We start from the raw sequence: 9,237 nt of genomic DNA, 5'->3' as shown, positions 1-9,237 counted from the left end.
GGTCAACACCCCGCATGCCTTCAACTTTGAGTGGAAGCGCTCACCGGAATCGCCTGGACCATTCTAAACTGAACCCGACCGTACCGCTCAGTGGAAACGAGCTTTTATTGTACTGAAACAAGACTGTGACCCAAAAGTCAAGGTTTGAACCAAAGCATGGGGAAAGTGAATTGTTGCATCTCTAGTAAATACACATCAGTTTAACACTTTTAAGAATCCCAAAGAATGAAAATATTGTTATTTTGCTTGAATTGTCCAGCGAAGTGGATCTATGGAGAGAAAATAGACTCACTCCGATTTGTGCATGCGTAATTCTTGATTTGTGCATAAATTAGAATGTGTGCATGTGTATTCTTGATTTGTGCGTGCGTAGTTTAGGATTTGTGGATAACTTTGGAATGTATTAATTCTTGACTTGTAACTCATATCTTTCGTTTTGTGCATAAGTAAAATATATATATATATAAATATGTTATTTGATCAAAGCCACAATTGTTTGTACTTAGTAATATAGCTACGTGTATTTTTAACTCATGTATTTACATCTATGTCTGCTTTATGTGAAGAAATAAAAATGATCCCATTGCAAAATATATTTTTCATTATTTAGTCAATTTGCCTTTTATGTTACAAGAATTGAAAGAATACAAGCTAAATGTTTAGCCCTCCTTCCCTCATTTTCACCTCACTAAATTTGGCCTTCTTATAGCAAAAGGTTTGGAGTTGTAGAGGAATTCGGAGGGAAACCACGTGAGACACTTCACAGACCTTTGTGGCATGGTGCAACCAGGAGGTGTGTAGTTGTAATTATTGTCAAAATGTGATACGGAAGCAGATTGTAAAAAAATAAAAATACTCACTTCCTCAGCAATAGTGACAGACAATGAGGATGTGCTCATTTTATTGTTTGAGATCCACCTCCATAATCACTAAATGTGCTGAACCCTTTAACACCAGAGCTCGAGTTCCAGCGTCGACTACCAGAACTCTTCAAGTATTTAACGTAATTCCAGCAAAAAAAAGCAGTTTCATAGTGTTGCTAAAGTCAGTTTTCTCTGAATCAGCCGACTGACGTTTACATTAAAGAGCATGTTTTATTTCGGTTTTGTCACAGCATCCTAGGTGTTAAAGAGTTAAAAGTTTTAATAGTGATTTATGATACAATTTTGTCAGTTGACAAAACATACAGTCATTTTTGCAAAAACCATGATCTATTTCAAAAGACTGATTTTTTCAAGTGCCAAAACAATTTAAAGTCTTCTATTCCTGTCAATTTTCACCAGAATACAAGCACTGACAATGTACTAGTAAAGGAGCGTTTCTTTAAAACAGAGAGAGTACTCTCAGCTGCACTCCTGCCTGCCTGCAGTAGTTCTCATTTTTCCTTGAAGAAGCCTGAGCTTGGTAAGCACTCCAGGAGGAATAGCACTGAAACACTGAGGCTGTTCTCAATTGCCAAAATCACTCTAGAAAGATAGAGGCTCGAGTGCAGGGTAGTCATTTAAGTCCAAAAATGTAGGACTTTTGATTGTTCTTGCGCTAACTTCCCTCCTCCACCACCTTATCCTCTTATGATTATGATCAATTATCCACTTGTAATTAGAGCCTGGCAGTAACTCAGCTTATGGGCTCTGACACTCTGTGTAATAGCCTGTAATAATGTTGTCAGTCACATTTCATATAGTGCACACGTTCAGGCAGACTCCCCATAGACATTGCTTTTCATGTTTCCCACCTTTTTTGATAGGAATTTAGACATTGATGATAATTGTATTGCAAAATATGACAATTTTATTAAAAAAAAATGTATTGATCTATGTTTTTAGGTCAATATAGAAGATGTAACTGACTTTTATTGTTATTGCATATAATGTGTACAGCGACTAATAAAGTGTCATTGCAAATCACAGTTTTTTTGACATTTCAAAATAAAGCGTCGACAGGGAAGATGTTTTTCCTGCAGCTGGAAGTAGGATTCATATAATGAAGTGTATCAGCTCTACTGAAGCCTACGTGCGTCCTCTCTAATCTCTGTAGTTTTTGTTTCCTTTCCACTTCGACCTCGTTCAGCTCCAGTTTGAAGAAGAAAAAAAAACACCAAAACAAACTGTCTGAAGAGCCACTTCCTGTTGTGTACTTAAAAATCCCTGTCATGTGACAGTGGCGGCGAGGCAGGCGTGAGGCCAGAATGGGGAGGAAATATGGCGGTTTGGCTGATCTTGCTGATGTGAACACAACTCCAGCCTTCCCCATGCCCCCCACCCCCTTTTAACCATCACGCTTATTGTGTAAAGTGTTGACTCAGCCAATGTGGCATCACAGCTCTGCACTGGCCAGGCACAACCTCTGCGCAGGCGCACACATGCATGGACGTTGTCATGCAGAGTGCAGTCCAGTGGCTCACATTACTCAAATTCATACTCATAACCATCCTAAATAACAGTGTGTTCCCAAAACAGTCATTATAAATATGGTTATTATAAATATGGTTTACGCAACAAAAGTTAAGATCTGGGTCTTAATGTGGTAATGCTTCCTTAAATACCCATGTAAAAACCCATCCTCTTGCATATGGTGAGGATCATGAATCTCACATGAACTTAGTAAGTAGAAAGTAAATTCTAGACACTTTTTTCACAGTACTTCAAAGGTTATATACCATGAAACGTAGAGTAAGTTATTAAGTAATTTTAAGGTACTTTATTTATACTTACCCTGTCCCTTAGCGGTATACCTGCGCTTTTCTAATGTCGTCATCATTTTCTGCTACAGCAGCTCCGCCCCAACTGTTCCATTTTTCTATGGACCTATAATGGAAGGGGGCCCCATAGGGGTGTGGTTCGGTATATCTGTGATCTGTACGTAGCCACGGTTTGGCCCACACCTGTGCTGCGAACCATGAGTTTTGTGATCTGTTACACTTGTACTTTGGTACTTCTTAATAGGTCCATTTTACAATGGAAACATTCAAAATACCGCACTGGACCGTACTGGACCGCTCAGTGGAAATAAGGCTTAAAAGAGCTATTACTATGAAATTGTGTTTTTAATGTGTTCCTTTTGCATTATTCTGAAGATGGAGGACATATATAAACAACATTTATCTTAAAAACTGGGTATTTCTTTCGAAGCAGATGAAAAAATACTGTTGGAAAATACTTGTTCAGTATAAACTATAATCGACGGGCCACAAGCTCCCTGATCTATTTCATTCTGATGCCTCCACTTACAGACACATAGATTCATGTACAACTTTGTTTTCCTCGTCTGAGCTGAAAACTGAACTGCTGTTATTCTGTTACTGCTTTCCGTGTTTGTTTCACTATTAATTCTAAGACGGGGTTGTGAGGGGCTGTAAGGTAGTGGGAGAGAGTGTAAACAAAGGAATGATGGGAAATGAGCACAGGCTTACTCCCACCAACAGTCACAACTCTGCTTTGCCGATTTGGCGATACTATGTCCTAGAAAATGATACAGATTTTTTTATTCTACCTTAAAGCAGCATAATCATAACTATATATACCCTGTAAGCATCAATTCGGTACATAGAAAGTACCATGTAAATACCACTTGAATACGATGGAAGTACTGTATTGTAAAATGAAGCATTGCCTTCAACTCTAGTCAGAAAAGATTTCATATTTGCAGCATGCGGCCTTCAATATCCACATTTCTTTCTGTAAAAATATCTTGAAAGTATTCTTGCCATAACATGGGTTTACTGACGTGTCTCCTTTGTCTCTTTTCTCTCTTCCCTGATCTCTTTCTACTCTGCAGGTTCTCTGTCAGTGACATTACCTCAATGCCGGTGACAGCCTCATTCACCGCAAAGACAATGAGAGGCGCAAACGTTTTGGGATAGCTGCTCCAGTGCAAAGGCCTCTTAAAAGTCCGCTCACACCATGAGTCTTCACATCATTCAGTCTCAGTAAAAAGGAAGAAAGCAGATGAGTGTTGCTTTGTCAGGTTGGCAGTTAATCACCTGCTTTACTAGTTTCTTGACTACTGGAGGATTAAAGAAAGATTGGATTTTAATCAACCAAGTAAGGAACAGAGGACATCTCTAGATGTACATGTGGAGATAGCAGTCAGCTGTCGATGAGGTTGTGAACGTCCAGGTACACAGGCGTGGCGTTCATTTATACCATGAATCCAAGAGACGGCGTGGAGGTAATGGAGACCCAGGCAGAATCGCAGAGGGAGAAGGTGATCGGAGACAAGGCCAGTCCTGGAAATGAGACGGAGGTCGAGGACGATAGAGTTCCAGGGGCTTACAACTGCAACATCTGTGGACGCAGCTTCCCTTTCCTGAGCTCTTTGTCGCAGCATATGAGACGCCACACGGGCGCACGCCCCTACAAATGCCCGTACTGTGACCACAGAGCTTCTCAGAAGGGTAACCTCAAAGTTCACATTCGCAGTCACAAACTGGGTACGCTGTCTAGCCACCACTCCAGCAAAGACGAAGACGGTGGAGCTGAGGAGGAGGAGATGAGGGTCTCCGAGGGCTTGGACGGAGGGACGAGTCCAACGAAGAGCAGCTCAGCCTGTAATAAGATGGTCAATGGGGATGTTGGGGAGGAAAGTCGGAGGAAAGTGCCTGCACGAAGCCTGAAAAGAGACAAATCTGTTACCAACCAGCGTCCTTACTGTTGCCGGTTGTGTGGCTACGAGGCCCAACGAGAAGACCAGCTCCTCAGCCACATCGAGAAGGTCCACATCACCGCGGACGCAGAAGAAGACAACGTCTCCGTTAAAGAAGAGGCTATGCCTGAATCCGAAGCTGTCCAACCCCAGAGTGACGGTACCTTCCCCTGTGAGACATGTGGCCAGGTTTTCTCCCAAGCCTGGTTTTTGAAGTCTCACATGAAGAAACACGCCGGAATATTAGACCACTGTTGTCGAATTTGTGGGAGACGATTCAGGGAAGCGTGGTTTCTGAAATCTCACATGAAAACACACAACACCAAATCCAGGTCCCGTTCAAAAACCGATGTGGTTGAACATCCGGCGACCATCAATGATGTAGCACAGGATCCGGATCTAGTTACTGGCTACGCTACATCTGTTTATCAGACATGTTCTAAATGTGGAAACCTGTTTCATAGCAAGGAGAGCCTGAGAGCTCACGAAAAGGTCCACGGTGTTAGCTCTGGTAGAAAATCCCCAATGCATTGTGGACCTCAAGATGACGAGGATTCACCTGCTGCTAAGAGACGTTTTCTTGACTATTTGAACCTCCAGTCCGTTCAGGGTAAAACTCTAGATGGTGAAGAGGACGCAGAGAAAAAACTCCTTGGTCAAAGAATTCCAGAACTAGATCCAGTTTGTAGCTACCAGGCCTGGCAATTAGCCACCAAAGGAAGGGTGGTGGAACCGGTGGAGCCTAACCTTAAGGCCTCCCATGGAGGAGGACACACAGATGAAGATGGCATCGGTGGAGCTGCCGTGGTTTTCGAGAAGGAAAGCAGCAGTTACATCCTGCAGAGTCAAGAGAAACGCAGCTCGGGCCGGCGCAGCAGCTCCGTGATCGGGAGTCACAACTCTTCGGAGGACTGGACGGCAGAGAGCCTCAGCGACTCCGAGTACCGACCCTCGAGCCGTCAAGACAAACGGAGAGCGTCCCAGTCGCAAGCGTCCTCCAAATGCAACGAATGCTTCGAGTGCGGAAAGTTGTTTCGCAGTCGACACCAAATGATCGTCCACCAGCGTGTCCACAAAAAGGACGGGGGGAGGACTTCCATGGGTGATAAGGAACGAACCGCAAAGGATGACCGGTGGGGCTCTAACAGCGATCCTGATTCAGGGTCCCCAAGCCGGTCCAGCACTCCAGGTTATGGAGACTCTCCGCCTGCCTCCACCCTCGGGAACCAGGCCTCTGAGATGGGTACCTCCAACTCCGGAGAGACTGCAGGTTTGTTTAACACATTTTCATTTTTTTTTAAACTGGGTTTACTGATGTGTGATCCCTCCCATGACAAAGGTGGACAGGATTTCTCTGTCATGGGCATCAGTGAAGATAAAAAAGTTCAGTGCGCTGTCTTGTGGGGTCCAGATCCCACTTTTAATGTAAACATGCCTAGGATAGCACAAAGGTTACACAAACTAGTGAAATAGTTGATTCTGACCTGGAGAAAAATAGCTTTTATTTTGGTTCTGCATTGCTATGCAACACTCAACGGTTATTAAGCTAAAGCTGCAGTGTTAAAGGGTATAACTTACTGGTTTAATGGCGAAAGCCCTGTATTGGAGTATCAGAATCCTGGCCTCGAGGGCACATGTTTTCCAACTAACCTGCCATTGGCTGAACACGCCTCATTCAACAATCTGATCAGCAGCAGATAAAACCAGCAGGAGGCCGGCCCTTAAGGCCTTGATTTGGACACCTGTTCCCTACATAGTGCACTAAATAGTGAGGTAATTCAGACACAACCACAGACAGGAACAGGGGCAGACTTACCACTAGGCAAAGGTAGGTGATCACCTGGGGCCCCAACACACTGGGGCCCTGCGCTGATACTAATGCACCCATGAAAACACACCCTAGTTTTGAAATAATTTCAGTTTTAAAATGCTTATCAAAACATTTTGATCCTTGAAATTGGTCATGTCTACTAGTGGACCATTGAAGAACCTAAATGAGGATTTTTAAACAAAACAACCACTGCAGAGGGTTCCTTTTTATTTTTGACCTGCCCCCCCAAACTGTTAAGTCTGCCACTGGACCGGAATAGTCTGCCCCCGTGGGTACACTGTGAATTGGTTTAAAGTAATCTATTGTTTTACTGCAAAAGCATTTCGAGGAGTCTATTTATTATGGTTATGCAGTTTTAAGTCAAAATCTAAACACTTGTGTCGTTTTCAAAGACATCGTTTCTGCAGAGTGGCAGTAGCTTATTAGAGATTCCCCTCTGAGTTGTGGGCGGGACCATTGACACAAGCAGCCCCTCCCCCATTTCCATCCCTGTAGCTGAGAGCTAGAAGGTTGTGTAGTGTATTTTCTGTCACAAATAAGTTTGTTTTCAATCAGCATTACACGCTAAAAACATACTTTTTATCAGTGTTTTAGGGTTAAAAAAGTACAAAGCCAGATTTTATAGACTAAATAAGATGTGTAGAACTAACAAGTTTATACCAGTAAGCTTTTATCTTGTGTTGATGTTTGTAGTGGCTTTTTATGATGACCCAGTAGCTTTTAACCATTAAAAAGTCACAACCGAGTTTGTCAAAACAACAAATTGATCGTCCTCCACTGTAAACGTCCTTTTCAATTGAAAGTCAAGAAATGTTAAAGTTCAAATCGTGAATCAAAAAAACCCACAGGGAAGAGATTAAATGTCATTCACCGAAAATCCAAATTAAATTTTTGTTTTCTTTTAGGTTCATTAGTTCTTACTCTTGGGTGGGGGGTGGGGTCGCCAGATGGTTTTGGTAAAGAACATTTAGAGAAGTTTTTATTCATTGGGGCTGTGGATGTCACAGGCTTTATGCAAGTGTTGGATGGGGGGATGGTGATGATGGTGAAAGCAGCCTTTTTGTTTGAAGAGGTCAAGACTCAAAAAGCTCTGGAGCTTTAGGGTCCGCGCAGAACTTTTGTATGCATCCAAACGGAAAAGATAACTGCAGACACAAAGGTTTTTTTTATTTTATTTCAGAAAGAAATGCACACACTTAAAAGTTTAACCCTTTAACACCTGAGGTGTCATCAGTGACGCTTAAACACCAAATCTTTAACATACTGTAACTTTTCAACTGTAAACACGATCAATGTAATTCCAGTTGATTCTGAAGGAGAAAAAGACTGGAGCTCCGGTGTTAAAGGGTTAAACACCCTGTAAAAAGAGGTAGCCTTAAAATAGAAAAAGAGTACTAATCTTATTTTTATTCTTTCGTTTTTTTTTTTTTTTAACTCGTCCTGACCAACAGCTGAGCAAACAGATAAGAAATTGAGAGTTGTTACAATAAGGGGTTATTGATCTTCTGACACACAAGGTGTATATTTGTATAAACACCTTTTGTAATTTATGCTTAACTGCTAAACACTATAATGATCCAGTTTGTCTTTATCATTCTGTATTTATTCTTCTGTATGTTTTTGATTCGAAGAAACTCAATCACATTTTCAGCAATTTCTGTATCAAAACATTCAGCTCATTGAGGACATTCTTGCTTGTACTTTTGGTATTAGTACATTATATGGTTTTTAAGATATACTATTTATGCGATTTTTTTTTTTTAGCCGCTTTGAAAATGAATGGGAATTTTTTCAAATTTTTGCAAATTCTGCCATCAAAACATGTTCAGGACATTCATGCTTGTAATATTAGTTACTCATTTTTTTTTCATTTTGTTTAATTTTATGCCAATTTTGCAATTTTTTTTTTCACTTAATTCTTCAAAAATGTGTGCACTTTCTGCAAATTATGCAAGTTTGGTATCAAGACATTCAGAATGTTCAGGACAGTCAGGCATGTACTTTTAGTATTTATACCTTTTTACACATTTCACTTTTTTTTAGATCTGTTTCACCAAATTTTTCCAATCTTTGTGCTCTTCAAAACGTTTGCAATATTGGCATCAAAATGTTCAGCACATTCAGGACATTCCTGCTGTTTGGTATCCATATATTTTACACAATTGAATTTTTTTGTAATTTTCGCAATTTTTCAAGAAATGATTCAAATTCTTGTGGACTTTCTGTAAATTATGCAAGTTTGACATCAAACGTTCAGCACGTTCAGGACAGTATACAGCAATTAAAGTTAATTGTTTCAGCATTTTTCAGCAAACAGCTTCAGCATCCTCAGTGATCATATGCAGCAAAAAGCATTCACACTCGCATTATCGCAGGTAATGCAACTTTTCTAGTTTATATTGATTATGTTTGTACCATTTTTTTTGGTTGGACCGGATGAGTATTTTTACGTAATGAAAACTGACACTATATCAAAATCTAGACGTAAGAAGTTTTACAAAAGCATTCAAAAAGGGAAAAATAATCAACATTTTAGACATTTTTCTTTCTTTGATACTCTAAGGTCCACAAATACTTTTTTTTGTCTATTTCTAAGCAAATAGTTTAATTTTTTGAGTTTTACTGAAGTTTTTTTTATAAAATACAGTGACATTAAACTAGTGTACTAAGTGGAATGATTCATTTTTAGAACAAAATGAGAATACAAACATGTACCGTATATCTTCCAATAGTAGCCGGTCTCTGATAGACGCCGATCTCCA

At 40.6% G+C, this 9,237-nt stretch overlaps 1 protein-coding gene and 1 long non-coding RNA gene across 7 annotated transcripts in view; one reads left to right on the top strand and one right to left on the bottom strand.

The window, feature by feature from the left end:
- LOC112140513 overlaps nucleotides 1–9,237 on the bottom strand; it is a 64,800-nt gene that overhangs the window by 19,118 nt on the left and 36,445 nt on the right. The gene's annotated exons all lie outside the window — the stretch shown is intronic.
- Nucleotides 1–9,237, top strand: part of znf516 (zinc finger protein 516) — a 66,649-nt gene that overhangs the window by 34,462 nt on the left and 22,950 nt on the right. For all 5 annotated transcript variants that reach the window (XM_024263507.2, XM_036215772.1, XM_024263506.2 and 2 more), the window contains exon 2: nucleotides 3,778–5,914. In XM_024263507.2, the coding sequence (XP_024119275.1) occupies nucleotides 4,147–5,914 (1,768 nt within the window). In that variant the 5' untranslated portion in view covers nucleotides 3,778–4,146. The remainder of the gene's footprint in view (nucleotides 1–3,777; nucleotides 5,915–9,237) is intronic.

The sequence above is a fragment of the Oryzias melastigma genome, linkage group LG16 (assembly GCF_002922805.2).
Source record: "Oryzias melastigma strain HK-1 linkage group LG16, ASM292280v2, whole genome shotgun sequence".
Classification (NCBI taxonomy): Eukaryota; Metazoa; Chordata; class Actinopteri; order Beloniformes; family Adrianichthyidae; genus Oryzias; species Oryzias melastigma.
This window is presented reverse-complemented; position numbering and strand designations above follow the sequence as displayed.